Below are 21,048 nucleotides of genomic sequence, written 5' to 3'. Positions count from 1 at the left end.
TAGTAAAGGAACAAAAGAGGGAGATATGTGGCCTGATTTGATGGGACACAATAAATTAACACACTTTTAAGGCACACATATCAGGCGTGTATTCTCCCCTGTCCTTGCACATTCATCAGAAAATGAACCATTTTCATTCTCAATGGTTTTAGTGAAGAATTTAGTCCATTTGCTTTGACAATGCCCCCATCTGATGACTCTCTCTCTTAACAGTTAAACCAGCTGTTGCTCTTCAGGGTTCTGGTCACCATCTTAGCATTAGGATCAAATTCAATCTGGGAGGATCCACTGAAGAAATAGAAGAACCCTGGAAGTAAAAGCAAGGGAAACAATTAGTTTTTTTCTAACAAACAAAAACTAAGAGAATATACATAACCCAGAATCAGACATTATTTTCTCAAAATTTAAACTGGAATTTTTCTCTCTTTGCTTCCCTTTCTCCTAATGCTCAAAGAGGATATCTGTCTCAGTCCTTCTGATAACTTTGTGTTGAATTGAATTATTAAACCAGAAATTAGAGCTAGAACAGATTTTAGAAATAATCTAATCTAGTATCTTCTCTCATGGTACAAATGAGGAGACAAAAATCCAGAGACATTAAGTCTCTTGTTCAAGATCACACGATTGCTAAGCATCAGGACTGTATTTAAACTCAAATTTCCTGATTCCAAGTCCATTTTGCTCTTCTCTTGGAAAATTCCATGCAAGGGAAGGGAATAAGCATCTTTAAGTACCTACTATGTGCTAGTCACTGTGCCAAGCACTTTACAAATATTATTTCATTTAATCCTCACCACAACCATGTGAGACAGGTACTGCTAATATTCTCATTTTAAAGATGAAGAAACTAAGACAAACAAAAGTTCAGTGACTTGCTCAGAGTCACCCAGGCAGTGTGTATCTAAGACTGGTTTTGAATTCAGGTCTCCCCGATTCCAGGCCCAGTACGCTATCCACTACACCACCTAGTTGATCTTTCAGGGTTCCTTTTTTGTTTTCAAAGAGTCACTATAATGAAGACTTTCCTGTATTTGTATACTCACAAAAGAATTAAAAATATAGCAATTCAGCATGTGAGTTAGTGAGAATGCAATATATTTTTTGTCTGCATGCAAAATGAAGTTTAAAACTGTTACAATTATCAGCATAATTAAGACTATACCATACCCCCACTACTACTGTCTCAAGTAGAAACTTAACTGCGTCAAAGTTGTTGGGAGGAGATGGGGAGAAAAGTTGGAGAAAAGGGTCTGAATTATTATCTAATTGCTTTAATTTTCTACCACATCTTAAATTTGCAGAAAGTGCCAGAAGTTGAATCAGGTAGGAAATACTTAAAATCCTCCCCTTGTAATAATACACATGCTTTGTTTTTGTTGAAATCTATAATATCTTACCAAATGATTCAAAAACAGCATCGATCTTCTGGTCAACTCCTGGAAAGTCGGTTGCTATCTGTCTGGGAAAACCATGGTCCATGGAGTGGCTCTTTTCATCATACCTAATCAAAACAAAATGAACAAAGCTTAGAATGTAAGGTCCTCAAAGGCAGGGGATGGTTCGATCTGGTTTCTGTATCCCTTACTAATCAATATCTATTGACTGATTGATTGATCATCCTATTGAGGCTGAAGACACATCCTAGTAGTGTAGGCCAGTGCATTCTGCTGCATTTATTTACATTACCGGGTAAGAAGTCAAACATTTGAAGCTTTTTCCAGGTCTGTTTCTAGCAGTCTTTTACTGTATGCTTCAGTTTTAATTTTTCCTGAATAGGTATCCAATGTAGCCTCTGAAGACAGACTCTTTTCTTTTAATGTTCAGTTCACAAATGACTGGGTTGACATTTTAGCCCTGCCAATGGCTTGGTGGGTCATCCTTGCTAAATGTTTAACAGTCTTGAAAAGAAATGTCAAATATTTTTAGACTCCAAAATATTTTATTTGTCCTATGTGACTTTCTTAGATTTGCAAGTTTATCCCTGAAAATGGTATTTACACAGTACACTTAAGGTTTCTAAATGGATATTTAAAGCAATTGTTGCATCCTGCCTATGGGTCTCTACCCAAAGCCCTAACAAATACCATCATCTCCCCACCTTCAGTCAACCTTCCCCAACTGCTAGAAACAACAGGCAGTTCCGGATTGGCGGTGGGGTGGTGGGGGAAAAACAATTTTAAGAGAAAGAAACAAAAGTATAGTCCTGGACTGGATCATGATTATACAGCTTCTTTTAAGGAAGATGTGATAAGTATGCTGTTAAAAATGAGCATTTCAGGGCATTGCCCCATTCAGGGATTTTCGAGTTGCCCTTGGGAGTACTCAGTTCTCTCTACCTTTCCCCATCAACATAAATCTGCCAGGTGAAGAGTGTGGCAGTCTGAGAAGAGTTGTATCTCCTCTTGCCAGGGAATTTCTGGGGATAGCAAGACATATTTTACAAACTTAGACTGTTGCCTAGAATGTGTGTGTGTGTGTGTGTGTGTGTGTGTGTGTGTGTTTGGAATCATCAGAGAGAGGGAGAAGGAAGACAAATGTATTATTCTTTTGCACCCCTTTGTCTGTTCAGTTACTAGCTGAGCTGTCAATCGACAATTCTTGTACCAAACAATAAATATACGGATGGCACCAGCCTGGGCCAGGGATATTGTATATCAGCAAAATTGCTGGTAGGTAACAGTCTAGACATTAATTCCTACTCTGGGCCAAGAAAGGGCACTTGTCTCAAATAAATCTACATGGCAATTCTACCACATCCTCATACAATGTGAAGCAAAGAATGGAGGAAACCATCTTCATTATAAAAGGGAAATAAATCTACTTATAATAATTGGTGATGTATCAGGAGAAAATGTATGATTTACCTCTGCTATCCACTTACCTTTCTATGTATTTCCTATGAAAGTCATAGACCAAAATAAAAAGGGCTTGGGTTAAGTGCTGGGGAAGCAGTGCTAGCCGGGGAGGATAAGCACAGTAAATGCACCTTGGGCCCATTGACTAATCCTTAATAGGTCTGCCACGATGTCTTTTAAGTGAACAAAACAGTTATTTAGCCACTGGCCCCCATTACCTTCCTCAGCTTTCTTCATTGTGGAATAAGGCCCATTATTTCCTGTCTTTCTCAGAGGCTGTCAATGATGATAAATATAAATGTTTATGTAAAGCACTTTATTTACTTTGGCTTTGTCCCTTCAATTAATCAGATTTTGAAAAGAGTATTCACTGAGCAGTGGCTATGTGCTCAGCCCTGGGGTAGACAGCTTCAGATACAGATGGATAAGACATATTTCTTTCCCTCTAGGACACTATTGTCTAATTGGGGAGAGAAACACATACACATTAAGTGTGGGCAGTAAAAATCAGTATAGAATCAAGTGCTAAATTGAGTGGTGGGGACTATCAGTACAGTAGTAGTTTAAAGGAGAGGGAGATCTATCACGATCTAGAAAGGCATGGTGGGGATTGTGGAGGCAGACTTGAAGAAGGAGCATAGTTTTGAAAGGAAAGAAGAAAAAAGGAGGGAATTCCAGGCTAGGCACAAGTAGGCATGTGTGAAATATATCTATTCCATACAGAAGCTAGACAAGAACAGTGCATCACGGAAGCATAAGAATTTTTGATGATGAATTCAAGGTTTTACTTATAAAGTAAAAGCTTACACTTGATTGGCTAGATCCCCTGTTTTCCTGTTTAGTCATTTCAGTCATGACCGACTCTTTGTGACTCCATTCGGGGTTTCCTTGGCAAAGATACTGGAATGGTTTACCATTTCCTTCTCTAGCTCATTTCACAGAGGAGAAAACTGAGGCAAATAGGGTTAAGTGACTTGCCCAGGGTCACATAGCTAACAGGTGTCTAAGGCCAGATTTGCACTCACCACTATGCCTCCTAGCTACCCTTTTAGATCTCCAAGGAGATTCTATGCTTTTTACCATTTTTTCTGCATACAGTTTGTTTTGTATACATTTGTTTGAATGCTGTCTGCCTTCCTCCTCCATACAATTGTAAGATTCTTGAGGGCATGGCCTGTCTTTTACCTCTTTTTGTATCCCCAACACTTAGCACAATGCCTGGCACATTGATTGATTGATTAGGTAAAGAAAAATTTCTTGGAGTACCTTAGGATTCCAATATGTCACTTTAAAAATAACTCTTCAGTAATTCAAGGATTTGTAATTTCATTGGTGAAGGAATCTCTCCTTGCCTTTGTAATACTACCTGGTAGACTACCTTTGAAAGCTGTTGTAAGATAAATAGACAGACAGACAGACAGACAGATAGATAGATAGACAGACAGATAGATAGATAGGTAGATAGATAGATAGATAGATAGATAGATAGATAGATAGATAGATAGATGAATGAAAATCATCACTCAATGGCCAAATTGGATATGAATCTCTCTAACTTAGCTATGCTGGTACTCGGAGAGTGTACAGGTTCATAATGGAGGCCGCTGTTCACTAAGATATTCCAGAGTTCAGCTTCACTGTCGCAACCTTTGGGAACCTAGAACCATTTCTACACCATAATGAGGTATCAGGATAGGACTTCATTGAAGGACTGGGGGAAAAATAATAGTGTACCTTTTTAAACTTGATAGAAATGGCTTCAAGTTGTGTCTTACCTCCAGTAAATGTCATTCACAAAGAAATAAGTTTTCTGTTTTTCTTTGTGGAAGAATGCTGCATCAATCTTCTTTACGGTTCGTGGAAAACCCAGAGTATAGATATCTCTTGGATAACCTGGCTGGATGTCATTTCCTCTGACAGCCCAGAACTTGCTTTCTATGAAGAAAAATCAATAGGAACTTTGAGTGAGAGAGGTCAAAGTTCTTTATTATTATTTCATTTTAGAAGTACATTCTGATGAAGAAATATCATAGAGAAGCAAAAAAAAATTGATTCAGGAGACCTGTGGGTTAATCCTCGGTCTGCCCCTGAGTGGCTGGGTAATTTTGTTTGAGTCATTTTGATCTCTACATATCTCAGTTTCCTCATCTGTGAAATAGGGATGGTCATACTTATCCCTATTCTTGTTTTGGAGATCAAATAAAATCATGTATGTGAAAGCCTGACAAGCCTTAAGTGTCATGAAATGTTATGGTTTTACAGTGGCTAAAAAAAACCCCAAGCCTTTGTATGAAATTTGAAAATAATATTTAACACTAATAATAATAGCTAACGTTTATACGAACGAAGTCTACTGTATATGCAGGGCTTAGAGTGCTGGGCCTGAAGTCAGGATGACTCATCTCTGTGAATTTAAATCCAGCCTCAGATACTTACTAGCTGTGTGAACCTGGACAAATCATTTAACCCTGTTTGCCTCAGTTTCCTCATCTGTAAAATGGCCTGGAGAAGGACATGGGAAACCACTCCAGTATCTTTGCCAAGAAAACCCCAAGTGGGGTCACAGAGAGTTGGATACAACTGAACAACAGCAAAATATACCAGACCCAGTGCTTAGTACTTTACAAATCAATCCTCCTCACCACCACTCACCAGGTATTATTATTACTATCTCCATTCTATAGTTGAGGAAATGGAGGGGAACAGAAGTTAGGTGACTTGCCCAAGGTCACATGACTAATAAGCAGTTCCAGAGGCCAGCTCTGAATTTGGGTCTTCTCGACTCCAAGCATAGCACTCTATCTACTACACTACATACCTGCCTTAGTGGGTATTTTATTAAATGAATTTGTAATCAATTATGTCACATGCTTAAGCAAAGAAGGGCAATTTTGAGATTTAAAGTGAGAAGGGATTCTTTAAAAAAATAACAACTTCAAGAAGTGATATTTAAATCATGTTCTGGCAGATATTGTGTTTCCCTTTAATTCTCAGGAAAGAATGTTTTTCATAGAGAAGCAAAAGGCATTCAGAGGACCTGGAGTAGGGCAAGTCACTTACCGTGCCCAGGCCTCAGTTTTCAGAAAAGTGGAGTTTGATTTAAGATCCTTTCCACTCCTCAATCCTATAATTTGTGATCTTCCACATCATTTAGGCATTAGAACTGCTATGTTATGTACCAATGGATAAAAATGATTTGATAAAGTAAGAAAAATCCAAGTCTTGTTAGGTTTACCCCAATTAGTTAAAGAAATGATTGTCCAATACTTACCTTTAAAAACAAAAACCATATCCTGGGTAGTGAGTTCATAGGCAGCATCAAAACCCGATGGAAGAGAGGGCCAAAAGGCAGATAGCAAATAGAGAGTCGGCTCTATACTGTTGATAGACTTACGCCAAAAGTACCTGAAACCAGTTTTAAAAGAATTCCATACATCAAGTGTCCCGTTAGTGTTAGATATTTGAGAGATCATCAGCTACCTTCTCTGGGAGAGGGGAGGTGGAGAGTGAGGGTATGGAGAGGGAGGGCTCTCCTATTGGATGGTCAGAAGAAGAGCCTTCATACACTGACCAGTCCTCACACTATCTGTGCTGTGCCTACAGTAGTTTGGAGAAGTGTTGATCAACAGTGGCAACAGCTCGTCTAGGACAACCCTCGGAAACATATGCGGCCCTGTGTTCCAGGAGAAACGTGGAGGCCAAACAACTGTGTGGAGTCTCTCTATCCAGCCTCTCTGTAATCCACTCTTAATCTACTTTAAGAACCTGCAGTGGGCTGCCCTCCGTAGGGTTATGGGCTGTGCACACCTTGTATCTGACCTGTGGAAGGTAAATATGGCTACATGTTGATTTATTGGCAGGATGTGTTTTAAAATGTCAGCCACAGAGCAATCCTTTGGACAGTTTTACAAGTGTCACTACCTGTCTCTAGATTACTCAGAAAAAATCAACGTCTCTGAATAAAACTCTAGTGGCAAGACAGCTGTGCTGTTCTTGGGGCCAGAGGACATAGGTTCAAATTCCAGCTCTGCTATTTAGGATCATGGGATTTAGAACCGGGAGAATCCTTTGGGATCAGTTAGTATGACGCCAACAAGGGCAAAGACTGAGGCCCAGACTGTTGAAGGTCAAACAAATAGTCTTAGAGCCCAGAGCTAGGCCCAGGCCTTCTGATTCCCAATGCAAAACCCGATAAGTTTTCTACTGTGGCACACTCTACCTTCACTATTCTTTAAGAATCTTCAATGGCTAACAAATGACATTGCCCCCCATTTTGCAGGAGCAGAACCGTCACCCAAGTGCTTCATAGAGGTGTGGAGGTGACCCTCCAAGTGTCATGAATCCTAAGATTCATAAGATTGAGAGCTAGAAGCAACTTAGATATCATCTAATAAAATGCCTTCATTTTCCAGATGAAGAAACCGAGGCCAAGGAATAAACTGACTCTCCCAAAGTCACAATGATAATAAATAGCAGAGCTGGCATTTGAACCCAGATCTTCCGACTCCAAATCCAGTGCTCTTCTGCTAGACCAGAAGTACCAACCTCACATGAATGTGGCAGGCAACATTCCTGAATGGGGCCTGAACCAGATTAAAATGTAATCAGGAAATGTTTAACAAAATACATAAAAATACAATAAGACATAGCTAGTATTGATTTGTGGTTTTCTAAGTCAACAAGCTATCCTTGGGGATCTGTTTCTATTTGAGTTTAACACTACTGTAGACCACAGATTCCTTGTGGTCTTCTGATTCTGGGGCTAGGGCTTATTACACTACATTATGTTGCCTTCTAGGACAGTGTTACTGGGTTGGACAACAGGGGAGAATTTTTCATAAGTGATTCATTTGAGATTTTTTAAAAAATAAAATCATAAGCAGCAGAGCTGGGATCCTATATCCTTTGAGTCATAAAATGGTACTCTTGATTGCACCATACTGCTTCTCAAGGATCCTGGGACCTCAGACAAGTCACTTGACATCTATAAAATGAAGGGTTTTGACAAAACAGGCCTCTAGGGTTCCTTCCTCTTCTAATTCCTATCAGTTCTCTGATTCATGACCCTGGAGGCAGCTATCTTGAGCCAACATCCATCACGTTCAAGTCTGCAAACATGAATTTCATCATTTAGAAAGACAAAGACTGTCTAGGGAATGTAGACCAGATCTGGATTTGTTGACAGCCTAAAGGAAAATTTCTGGTACTGAATGTTTAGAAATTAGGGTTCAGATTTGGTTTTGTTTTTCTTTTCTTAGTTCAACAATTCTAAGAACTAGGGGGAGGGAAAAGTTTCATCTGCTCTTACTTGTCTTTGAAGAACAACATTTCTCCCCGAAGAGTGCTCACTGCATCAAAGGACATGTTTGGGTCACAAGTTGCTGGGTTCTTTTCAGGCTTCTCTTGTTCTGTAGATTTGGTGGGTGGTACCGGATCATCAGGAGAACTTGGTGGGTATCCTAGAGGGAAAATTTGGGGGGAAAAGGAAGTGAATGGGGGTGCTAAAATGCAGAGACATTCAGTGCTTCCTTGAAGGTTCATACTTTCAATACATTTGCAGTGTGTTTAGCTTACACACATTTCATCACAGTTACATTTTCCCCAGGATTCCTTATCTCTACTTCTTAGAATATATAGCTTCCTTTAAGATTCAACTCATGCGTTCTCACCTCCTCTAGGTGGTCTTTGCTGGTCCCCACAGCTTATAGTGCTTTCCCCTCTAAGACTACCATGTATGTTATATTTTTCTTGTATGTACTGATTCATATATGCTGTCTTCCCTGTTAGAATGTAAACTCCTTGAGGGCAGGGACTATTTTTTTTCTTTGTAATTCCAGCACTTAGTGTAGTGCCTGGCACATAGTAAGACTATAATAAATGCTTGTTGATAGACAGGCAGACAGACAAACAGAGAGTTAAATTTAAGAACCCCTTAGAAAGAACTGAACTCATTTTTGCACTCACCATAGAGAGATTGAATGCCATCAATATCATCCTGAGAAAGGTGGAACTTGGTGAGGTCTGTATTTGTGTTGTAGAGTGGGTACATCAGAGCTTTGGTATCACTAGAATGAACGAGACCCAGGGAATGGCCAAATTCATGAGCAGCAGCAAGGAATAAGTTGACTCCTGGTGAGAAATCATCAGTTTTCAGTGACCAAGTCTTCGAATTATCCAAACAGTAAACATGTATACTGTAACTATCATCAAACTGAGCAGAGCCCTACCCCTAGGTAGAAATCTAACAAAAAAAATTGTTAGTAGAATCTCCTTAAAGGAAATTGATCAATATATCCAGGGTTAAAGAAAGTATTTCTTATTAACCAAGAAGAATGAGGACCTGTGAAAGAGAAGGACTCAGTATGTCCTCCCAATGATAAATGAAGTTGGAGACTTGTCTTTTTCCTCGGTGGTATTGGGATGCACACTGAACAAACCCTACTCTAGAAAAGTATTTTTATTATTTTTAATTGGTAGAATAATATAGAATTTTAATGATATATCATCACAGGAGCTAAAATTTTAAAAATAGACACTATTTAAAGGTGGCATAAGCCAACCGCAGTTTCAATGCCAATGAATCACAGCTTTTTATTCTACTTTGAGGTTTTTGGGTGGCCAAACTCTTGCTATTTTCTATCCTACCAATAATTTCTTTCTGAGAGCCAGATATGTACAGGGCATTATGCTAGCCTCTGGGAGGCTTGCCTACTTTCCTCTCCATCGCTATTATCAAACACTTGTTCAAAGGCAGCATGGAGGAGTGGATAGAACATTGGACTTGGGATCAGGAAAACCTGGCTTCAGACTCCCCCTCTGACAGTTATCGATTGTGTGATCCTGCTCAAGTGAGTTTACCTTGCAGTGCCTCAGGCCCCAGGGCTTCTCTACTAAGTCATAGAAAATGGGGCTAACAGGAATTCCCAATGCTGAGGAAATCATGATTTATGACTTTACTTGGTATTATTGGGGTTGCAGGTAAAGATTAAAAGCAATACATCATTTTTTTAAAAAGTAAGATAAAATATTCCTAGCATATCTATCAATCATTTCTCAAAAGTAGTTGACTATCGCACAAACATCTTGTTCAGTCTTTCTTTGTAGTCTAAGTAATATATTCAAAATCAACAGATAAAGGATCAGCCTTGGATTCAAGAGAATTGGTTTCAGGCATGTACCTAGCTGTGTGACTCTAAGCAAGGGGGTAGGTGGTGTGGTGGATAGAGTGCTGGGCCTAGAGTCAAAAAGATTCCTCTTCGCAAGTTCAAATCTGGCCTCGGACTCTTACTAGCTGTGTGACCCTGGGCAAGTCACATAGTCCTGTTTGGCTCAGTTTCCTCATCTGTAAAATGAGCTGGAGAAGGTAATGGCAAATCACTCCAGTGTCTTTGCTAAGAAAACCCCAAATGGGGTCTAAAGGAGTCTGACAGGACTGAAAAATGACTCATGACCCTGAGCAAGTCAGCCTCTTAGTGACCCATACAACTTTCTTGGATGTTACTTCAAATAATAAATCAATGTTATATAAGAAACAGTTGTAACTTAAAAAAAACACCAAGCAATAATGTGTTGCAAACAGTAGTAGTGACTTCTACACTGAGATCTTGCTTGGGGTAAAATTTTATTTATGTTCAGCTGTTGAGTTCATGCTATTCATGGCCAAAATGGAAGCTCCAATCTTGATCCAGATGGCCCTTTGCCCTTTCTAGGGGCAGCTGACCCAATCTAGTCTAAAAGTTTTTGTTAAGTATCCACTTCAATGTCATTCTCTCAATAAAATGTATACTTCCATTTTCATTTCTATCACAATAACCATCTGCATTATTAGTGAAGACTTAGCATATGGTTCATTTTTGGCCTTACAAGAGTGCTCTGAGACATATATGAATGAGTAAAAGAATATGAACATTGAAGCATGGATACCATATTTTGGAACTGGAATATCCCAAAGATACCATGAAAGAGTGCCTGAGCTTAGATATAGTGAAATCTCAATTAAACAAAATTCCACTAAGTGGAATTCTCACCAAATCCCTCCAACCAGGCGTTTAGTCAAAAGAATAACCTCCTAGCTATACCTTTAGGTAAGCAAGATTCACTTTATTATATTATACCGTCTACATCTATAATACTCTAGAAATTGCCACTGAAAGTTATAATCTTCAAGTTGATGAGATCATAGATATAGGGCTAGAAAGCATCTAGTCCAATATGCCCAATTTCCAGATGAAGAAACTGAGTCCTAGAGACTTTAAAAAACTTGCCCAAAGTCACATAGAGTCAAATCTTGGATCTAAAACCAGGTTCAGATTCTGAATCATTAGATAAAGTTTTGACTATGCTCACTGTACTGTATTTACTAAAGCAGAAAGGTTGATTAATGCCTTTTAGAAAACTTTTCAACAACTATGATACAAAACAAAAAGGATTTTCTAACCAACTCCTAAAATTCAATTAACAAGGTCGTTCCATTTCCAGTGCATTCCAATTAATCTTCATTTTTATTAAAAGTCACCTTGAGGTGATTTTAACCTACCACTCTTATCTTCTGTCCATGTTTCATCATCATCCAGGTGAACATCTCCGTTAATTTTAGGCCCAGGTGGATAGGCATGACCCAAGACTCCCCCTGGTCCATCAAAGGGTAGGAAATCTCCATGATCTAACAGAAAAAAAAAAACCACATTTTTTTTTTTTGAGAAGTAGTGTTTTTGCCTTCAGAAGCCTTGGAAACAATTATGTCATATTGGTTAGAACACATAGCTACTTGCTTCTTAACTAGCTTACGCTCTTCTGGCAAATCCCTCTGCCCCACCTCCCCACCCCAAATGAAATACACAAAGTTAAGATTCATTTCTACTTGATTTTTTTTTAAGTGGGGCTATTTTTCAGGCTGGCATGGGTTCATAGGATCGTAGATTTAAAGCTAAAAAGGACTTTAAAAGTCCTATCTTCAAAACTCAGTTTACATACCACCTCCAAGAAGAGGCATTTCTAGTTCCCAACCCCAACATAAATGACTTTATATTCCTATTGGATGTATTTTGCATTTACTTATCTGTCTACGTTCCAATCGGTAGTATGGAAGCTATGGAAGTATGGAAGTAAGGGCATACTGTTCTATTTTTGACCTTGCTTCTCCAGTACCTACCCCATTGTGAAGTCCATGGCAGGCATTAAATATAAGTGCTTATTGAATTGATCATAAAATCCTAGATTGTTTCACTAGAAGAGACCTCAGGGACCATCTAGTCCAACCCCTCCCCCACCCTACCATTTTTAATAGATGAAGAAACTGAGACCTAGCAAGGATAAGTAACTTGCCCGAGATCACACAGGAAGCATCAGAGGCAGAATCTGAGCCCTGTTCCCTTTACTCCAGACCTAGTGAGCTTCCCATTTCACTATGCTGTCTACTAGTTGTTGAATTAGGTCTAATCTAACCCCCTCATTTTACAGACGAGGAAACTGATTCCCAGAGAATTGAAGTGACTTGCTTCAGATCATACACATAATAATTGGCAGGTCCAAGAATTTAAATCTAAACCTTCTCCTGTGAAAAGCAGCATTCTTTCCACTGTGGAAAGAGGGCAGAGGAATGGAGGAAAGAGAGAGTGGAGGAGAACTTTGGTTTTTACCTTCGACAGCAAAAGAGATCATTATGTCAGCCTCTCCTTCCCTGAGCCTGGTGAATGTGAGGGGAATAACATCACTCCAGACTTTCAGAGCTCTCTCTATGGCAGCGTCTACATCAGCTTGTTTCATATCATTTGTGTAGTTCACAATCCTTTATTAAAGAATTGAAAGAAAATTAATCCACGATCATTATTTTTCATATCAGAAATAAATGACGAAGTTAAGACTCCAAGAAACCTCTGCATCAAGCATTACCTGTATGTAACCTCATTCTTTCTCCATTTTTGCCTATAGGGGAAGAAACCAAAAGAGGAAACATCAGGAAATCCACATCTGGGCTTCTTCATCATCTCCATAGTGTCATCATCCAAATTCCCAGTCACCTGCAAGCCTAAGAACCTTTGCATCTCTTGGATTTTTGCAACAACAGGGCTACTGTCCTTCCTACGAACAAACTGCTTCACATTTTTTTCAAGATTGTAGAAGTCTTCCAGGTATTTCTAGTGGGATAACAAACATAATTATTTAGTCACTCCTAAGATTTTTTTTTACCTATTATTACTATTAATAATAATCAGAAGAAATGGTATAGCATAGTGGATAGAATGCCAGCCTTGGAGTCAGGAAGACTTGAATTCAAATACTGCCCCTGGCACATACTGGCTGTTTAACCAAGGATAAGCCACTTAATTTCTCAGTGCTTCAGTGCCTCTCTAAAACTATAAATTATAGATGAATTGCCAGTTTATATCAATGAAGATAATTTTCACACTAGAAATTCTTACATGAATGAAGTCACAGGTTTGAACGATAAAAAGATAGTAATAAAATATGTTAGTATGGAAGAAATAATGTTATTCTATTGCTCATGTCTCAGCCCATTTGAAGTATTCCTCTAGCTTTTCAAAAGAAAAGTGAATTGATTATATATACTTTCACTTTATTCTTCAATTAACCATTCATCTTCATAGTTGATTTTTCTTTCATAACTAACTTTTAAACTTCACAGTGAGTGGTGGTAATACACAAAGAAAAGTGTATTATACAGATAAAGAAAAAGAGCACTTTTGATTTAATTGTGTGACTTTCAGGTGAGTTTATCTAGACAACTCCCTCAATTTTCCACATCCCTTTAGTAGTATAGACCTCTCCATGGAGAGTACCAAGATGAACCACTGTCTGCATAAGACTTTTGTCTTTGCCAAGAGTGGCATAAAGAGAATGCTTCCTTCCTATTTATTTTAAACTATAGTCTTTTGAATCTTAAATATGCCTCGATACTGCCCTTCATTCAAATCATTTAAGTTCATTCAAAAATAACAGGAGGCAAAGATCACTTCTCCAACTGCTTGCCTGCCTGCCTGCCTGCCCTGGGGAAGTGAAGCCCAGCTTCCTACATTACCTGGACACGATCCATACTGAGCTTTCCAGCTATGGCTGCTGGGTTCAGAGGGTAGGCTGCAGAAAATGCCAGATATAACAGGAGAACTGGAAGACTCTTCATCGTGATCTTCAATGTTGGTCTATTAGCAAAGCTTGTCAGGTTCTGCCAACTCTCTTTGCTGCATGCCTCGGTGGCTGCACTTATATAATCCTCCCTGGTATTTGGTTGACATGACCCACTGGTTTGAGTCACAGCTGAGCAGCAGCAGAAATCATCCCCCCAAAGTAAATAAAAAAGAGTGACACAGGGTTTTTTCCCCCCTAATTTCTCTCAGCTTTCCAATTTTGCAACTCTGAGGTGTGATTAAGATGCAGGAAATGTTTCCTGTGCTCTTGTGAAGGAAAACTCCAATATCTGTATCTGGAAATAATAATTACGTTAGACTCTCTAGTAGAGAAGTGAGTACGTGTGTGTGTGTGTGTGTGTGTGTGTGTGTGCGTGTGCGTGTGCGTGTGTGCGTGTATGTGTATTTCATGTGGGGAGGACGATGACTTTGTAAAAATTCAAAATGGTCTAGATTTTTTTTTGAAACAAGGCAGTTCATTTTAATTCCTAATGCAAGTATGTACACACAAATAAGTAAAATAAAAGCCCTAGCAGAATGTAGGCTCCTTGAGGGAAGGGATAATTTTATTCTTTTATCTTTTTATGGCAGTTCCTAGCACAGTGCTTGGCATATAACAGAGTATATTAGTAGAAATTAAATTGAATAGAAGAGGAAAAATTGCAGGACAACTGACTAATGATCATTACAATGAGCACCAGATAATCAATTCACAGAATTTTAGAGTTGAAAGGGCAGCTGGGTGGCTCAGTGGATAGAGTGCCAGACCAAGTTAGGAAGCCTGATCTTTCTGAGTTCAAATCTGGCCTCAGACACTTACTAGATGTGTGACCCTGGGCAAGTTCCTTAACCTTGTTTGCCTCAGTTTCTTTATCTGTAAAAAGATCTGAAGAAGGAAAGGCAAACAACCCCAGAATCTTTGCCAAGAAAACTCCAGATGGTGTCATAAAGAGTTGGAAACAGCTGAACAAAATTCATTCATTCATAGTCTTGAAAAGGACATTAAAACTAATTTAGCCATGTGACCCTGAACGAGTCACTTAGTCCTGTTTGCCTCAGTTTCTTGTCTATAAAATGAGCTGGAGAAGAAAGTGGCAAACCATTTCCGTATTTTTGCCAGAAAAAAACCGAACCTCCAAATAAGGTCATGAAGAGTTGGGAACAACTGAACAAAATTCAATCATTCACAGAGTTGGAAAGAACATAAAAACTAATTTAGCCTAGCTCTTATCCAAGGCATGATTTCACTCTATATTTTGTGGTCAGTATATGGTTATTCAGCCACTACTTGAGACTTCCAGGGATGGGAGACTCATTACATGATGAGGCAAGCCATTCTACTTTTGAACTGTCATTTTGATAGAAAGTTGTTTCAAAGTGAACCTTTGTGTAAGAGTCCAGCACACAAAGAGTCTCAATGCATATGGGTGGATTCTTTATTTCTCTGGCTTATAAGTCCTATGTAGGAGACCTGGGGAAATATATGCCTGGCAACTCCAATATACTGAGATTACAGTAAATATTATTAATAAATCAATAAACATTAAAGAAGGAAAGTTATTGTTTTGCTATTTTAAGTTAAAAGGACATATAAAACAAAACCAGATCTAACCATATCATTCCCCTTCCCAATAAACTCCAATGGCTCCCTATTACCTCCAGGATTAAATATAAGAGCTTCTGGTTTTTGAAGCCCTTTACAACCTGGTCCCTTCAGACTTTTCTAGTCTTCTTACACTTTACCCCAACTTGGCATGCTGTATGATCTAGTGATACTGGCTTTCTTGCTTCTTTGATTCCTTTATATTTATATTTACTATCCCCAAAGCCGGAAATATTCTCTCTCCTTGCCTTTGCCTTCTGGCTTCCATCAAGACTTAATTCAAATTCTACCTTCTTCAAGAGGCCTTCCTAGCTTGTCCTCCTTCCCTCTAATTACTTCCCTCTTACACTGTATTTCCTTAGTCTCCCCCATTAGACTGTGATATCCTTGATAGATGGTTTTTGCTTTTCTTTATATCTCTAGTGCTTACTACAGTACCTGGCAAATACTAGGTGCTTAATAAATGCTTTTTGATTGACTGAAAACAGAAATCCTGGGTAACAAATGGAAGTCCACCAATGAGCAACCCTTTTCGGAATATTTGCACAAGTTCCCACTCAGTCTCAGTCTAGAAGAGGAAGGCGGGTCCCTCTCCCTGGGCAGGTCCCTTCTGCTCCCAGTAGGTGTCTCCAGGAACTGCTCTTGCTTGGTGGCAAGGGCACTCAGGTCAGTGGGGCATCATCAGAATCGGTTCTGAGAATAAACAGAGCTGTTCTCCATTCTAGTTCGTCTTGCAGTTTTCCGTAGCTCCTGCAGGTGTCTCTATCCAGATGTCTGTCAGGCTCTTATCTGTAACTCCCTGCAGCAATGGCCCTAAGGTCTTTGACTCTTCTTCCTCACTCCCACATCTTTCTGTCTCATAAGATAAAAACTCCCTTCTGAGTCAAAATTATTTGTCATTAGGTGCTTCCTACTAGTTGAATTTCTGCCTTCTGGGGCAAAACAGAAGGAATCACAACAAAGGACTATAGACAGGGTATATTAGTAAATGTTTAACAACCAGCTTGCTTTAAAAAAAAGTACTCACAATATACCTTTAAGTTTAACCTGCATTCTTAACATTTTCTCCGTTACATTGTCATTAATCAACAAAATAATAAGCTAAGTCCTAATTTGTAGCATTTGCCCATTTCCAAGGCATAAATACTCACACTAAAAATTTAATAATCAGCTCTTGGGAACTGGCAGAAACTAGCTTCAGCACACCCCTGGTTGTAGGCCATAACTTTAGAGTAGGATAGGACTTTGGAGAGCATCTAGACCAATACATTTTACAGATGAAAAAACTGAAGCCCAGAGATGAGAAGCAACTTTTGTATGGGAGGGTGAGGGAGGGAGAGGGAGGGGGAGAGAGAGGGAGGGAGGGGGAGGGAGCAAGTGAGCATAGCCAGGATCTGAACCCAGGTTTTCCTGACTCTGGCAGACTACCCACTACACCACCCTACCTTCAAAGATTCGAAGATGGTGGTTTTCTCCCCAGATTTTCTTTTCTTGAGGACAACATTCTCAGTCCCTAATTAATAGAGCCCTGGACTTCAAAAAGCTACTATGAATTTTAGATTGGATCTGGTTGCCCTGGGACAGAGGAGAGGACCAGATGAGAGGGCCAGGTGTGGAATGAGAAAATTCAATTCCTCAGATTCCTTTTGTTGGTTTTCATTCCTTTCCTTTCCCCAGCCATTTTCTTTCCCTTTTCTCTGAAGTCCAAAGTGACATAGAAGGATGTATGGGGACGGTCAGTTTGGAGGTTCATCTAGTTTAGAGGTTATCTTGTTCAGCTGAAATATGAAAGGTGAAAAAATTCACCCAAACAAATAAAGCCACACCACTCCAGCTCCATGGAGGCAGAAATTGTTGTTGTTCAGTCATTTCAGTTATATCCAACACTTCATGACCCCATTTTAGGATTTTCTTGGCAAAGATAATCGAGTGGCTTGCCATTTCCTTCTCTAGCTCATTTTACAGATCAGGAAACTGAGGCAAATAGGGTTACATGAGTTGTCCAGGGTCACACAGTTAGTAAATATCTGAGGCCAGATTGAACTCAAGAAGAGGAGTCTTCCCGACCTCAGGCCTGACATTAGATCCATGTGTCACCTAGCTGCCCGTAGGGAGCAATTACTTTACTTTTTTTGGAGGCAGGGAGCGATATGGATTAATATGAATTATACTGACCACATTTGAATCACTTATTTTCCAAATTATAGGATATGTAACTAACAATCATATGTGGTCTTGTCTGTGACTATATGTGCATAGTAATTTTTGTGTCATAAACCATTCAGGATAGGATGCTGGAAAATTTGCCCAGGAGCAGGTAAGTGATCATCAAAATGAATCTGTGGAAGTCAGTGAAGCTGGTCTCCTGAGTCAGAAAAGTGTGATTGTTCACTGACCTCAGGGTATGTCAGTCATCGTTGCTCTGCCAATGACTTGAGAGCTAAAGGCAGATCTTCCTCAGACAGGACAAGGTGGTGGGAGGCAGAGCTAAATTGCACATCTTTGAAAAGACAAAGGGTTTAGTGATCGCAAGCTCATTGAGAGCCAACAGGATGTGGGAGCCAAAAGAGCTAAGGCTATCGTGGCTTCATTGAAAAGCACTGTGTTCAGGAATAGTCCTACTTTGCTCTACCCTGGTCAGACCAAATTTGGATTATTGTGTTTAATTCTGACTGCCACATTTTAGAGAGGATATTAATAAGCTGCAGAGCATCCAGATCAGGGTACCTTGATGGTAAGGACTTTGAGTTCATGTCATATAGGTTCAGTCAAAGGAACTGGGAATATTTTGCCTGGAGGAGAGTAGGCTTGCATGGACATGATTGCTGTTTATAACTACTTGAAGGGAAGTGACATCAACAAGGGAGTAGACTTGTTCTTTATAGTCCCGGAGGGCAAAACCAGGAGTAATGAGAAGCTGCAAACAGACACATTTAAATGGGTCAGGAAAAACTTTCTAACAATGAGAACCATTCACAAATGGGATGGACTGCTTCTGGAGGTAATAGGCTTCTCTTCACTCATGGTGTTCAAGCAAAGGCTGGATGACCCCTTGTCACATGTATTGGACCAGATAGCGGCCTCTGATGTCTCTTACAACTCAAAAATTCCTTGATTTTGCGAGGAAAGAGGTAATTAAGGACAGCTCTTTGCAGGTGAGCTTTCAAATAATAAGAGTCACAAATCGGCTTCTGGCCATCAAAGGAGGTGGTATAATGCCAACATCTGGAGGGGAGGATAATACCTGCCTTTCAGGTCCCATAGCCTCTAGTGTGACAGGGGATACTAAGGTGACTCAGATGGAGTTTAGAACAACTGGGAAGGAAATCGAAGGCAAGAATTTCAGAAGTCTGAAGTCCCAGAAATCCCCAGTACTATACTGGGGATATAAGTACTATACTTAAGCAAGGAATAGGAAGGGGGGCTGTGTGCCCATGATACTGTGTACCAAGTAATATGGGCCACTTTGTAGCTAGATATTAACTAAGGAATCTTTGGTCTGAAAAATTGATTTGAATTTTTTTAAATTTTCTGTTTTGTGTTTTGTTCTGGTTTTTGTTTTGTTTCTTTTTCCATTGATTTTATTAGTTCCCTTAGAAAAAGTTTCTTCTGAAAGATGATCATTTTTGTTCCATTCTTTCTGGCTCAAAGATAGAGAAAATAGAAACAAAATCAAAGTTAAATAGTTCCATCTTCTTTCCATATATTTTTCATCTCTGAGTTGCAGTCCTTTTACTTCTTTATCTTCCTCCTGCAACAAATATATATATATATACATATATATATATACACACACACACACATATATGTGTGTATATATATATATATATATATATATATATATATAAACCAACCTTTTTGTTAGCCTTAGCATTTATCACCAGTCCCTACTCATTCTAGGCTTTAGTCTTCTCATGGGATTGTACCCTGGGCCTGGAGTCAGGGAAGGCTTCAGTTCAAATCTGACCTCAGATATTTACTGTCTGTGTTACCCTGGGCAAGTCACTTAACCTGTTTGCTTCAGTTTCCTCATCTACAAAATGGAAATAATATCTCCTATCTGGTTGTAAAAATCAAATGAGATAATAATTATAAAGTTATTAGCACAGTACCTAGCACTAAGTGCTATACAAATGTTACCTGTTATTTTTAATCTTTTAAACATTTAAATTGGTTCATGAGTTCCATGGGTGCCAATGAATTGTGCTATGATCTCTTTAGATAATTTCACCCTTTTTTTTGTTTGTTGTATCAGAATTTCATTATTCAGATCTAAAGTTGATTCCTGCAGAATTTCAGACTATGGGCTCATACCTTGACTTTCTTTGACCTCTGAAATATTCCCTTCTAAAATCTAGTTTTCACTCAATCAAATATTTATGAAGCGTCTTATATGTGCTAGGCACTGTGCTAGAAAGTGAAGATATAATGCAAAAAGTGAAACAATTCTTACTAGCAATAAACTTATATTCTAATGGGGAACAACAAGTACATATAAAAATATTTATTTAGTATAAATATAAAGTCGATAAATGAGAATGTATACAAAATAGTTAAATACAAAGTAATTTGCAAGGAGGACTCTAGCAGTTGGGGGGAATCAAGAAAGACTTCATGTAGAAGATGTCTGAGATGTCTCTTAAAAGAAGAGAGGGACTCTCAGAGATGAAGGTATGTAGGGAACTGCACTACAGGCCTGGGAGCAGCCAACACAACAGGACAGATATAAGAGATGGAGTATTACAGTATATGAGGAACTGAGAAGATCGGTTTGGCTGGATTTCAGGGTATGGGAGAAATGGGGAAGAAATTCTTTTGAATAGGAATGTCCCATAGACATCTCAAACTTAACATGTATGAAACCCATCCATACTTTCAAAATCAATAGAGAATTTTAAAAGAGTACTGGATTTGAGGGGACAGCTAATGAGTTCTATTTTGAATACAGGCAATTTTGCAATTTGGGGGTGGGGAGAATTATTTCCCTGATGTAAACATAATTTCTCCTCATGATGTGGATTTGTAATTGTATGTGACACCTAGAACTGAGAGGCAGGTAGGAGGCAGCACTGGTGGTTGATAATCTAGGTGGAGCAATGCATAGAGTGCTGAGCCTGAAGTTAGAAAGGATCATTTTTCCTGAGTTCAAATCTGGCTTCAGATACTTACTCACTTTGTGACCCTGGGCAAGTCACTTAATCCTATTCACCTCCGTTTCCTAATCTGTAAAATGAGCCAGAGAAGGAAATGGCAAACCACTCCAGTACCTTTGCCAAGAAAACCCCAAATGGGGTCACGAAGAGTCAGACACAACTGAAATGACTGAACAATCAAAGGATCTTGGGTACCACTTTCTATAGTCTGCTACCAATAAAGCTGCAGAACCGCTTACTATTAAACAGCAACCCAACCTTGTAGTTTCTAGATGAAATTGAGAAAGGTCATA

General features: G+C 39.1%; 1 protein-coding gene across 1 annotated transcript; it reads right to left on the bottom strand.

Moving 5' to 3' along the window:
• Window positions 1–206: 206 nt before the first annotated feature.
• On the bottom strand, window positions 207–13,995 carry LOC118838020 (stromelysin-1-like). The gene is made up of 10 exons (XM_036745221.1): window positions 13,894–13,995; window positions 12,747–12,991; window positions 12,494–12,642; window positions 11,392–11,517; window positions 8,820–8,984; window positions 8,164–8,314; window positions 6,123–6,260; window positions 4,631–4,786; window positions 1,398–1,501; window positions 207–307 (listed from the first exon to the last, which is right to left on the bottom strand). The coding sequence occupies exons 1-10, from the start codon at window positions 13,993–13,995 to the stop codon at window positions 207–209; spliced, it is 1,437 nt and encodes a 478-aa protein (XP_036601116.1).
• Between the last annotated feature and the right edge of the window lie 7,053 nt (window positions 13,996–21,048).

The sequence above is a fragment of the Trichosurus vulpecula genome, chromosome 2 (assembly GCF_011100635.1).
Source record: "Trichosurus vulpecula isolate mTriVul1 chromosome 2, mTriVul1.pri, whole genome shotgun sequence".
In the NCBI taxonomy this organism is placed as follows: Eukaryota; Metazoa; Chordata; class Mammalia; order Diprotodontia; family Phalangeridae; genus Trichosurus; species Trichosurus vulpecula.
Note: the sequence above shows the minus strand (reverse complement) of the source record. Positions and strands in the feature narration are given on the sequence as shown.

Bases quoted from the DNA above. Each gene is read 5' to 3' on its own strand.
- LOC118838020 (XM_036745221.1), bottom strand. From the start codon at position 13,995: ATGAAGAGTCTTCCAGTTCTCCTGTTATATCTGGCATTTTCTGCAGCC. The intron at 8,315-8,819 runs GTGAGTGCAAAA...TTTTCCCTCTAG, and splicing joins TGGCATTCAATCTCTCTATG to GATACCCACCAAGTTCTCCT. The intron at 4,787-6,122 runs GTATTGGACAAT...CTTCATAGAAAG, and splicing joins GTTTTTGTTTTTAAAGGTAA to CAAGTTCTGGGCTGTCAGAG.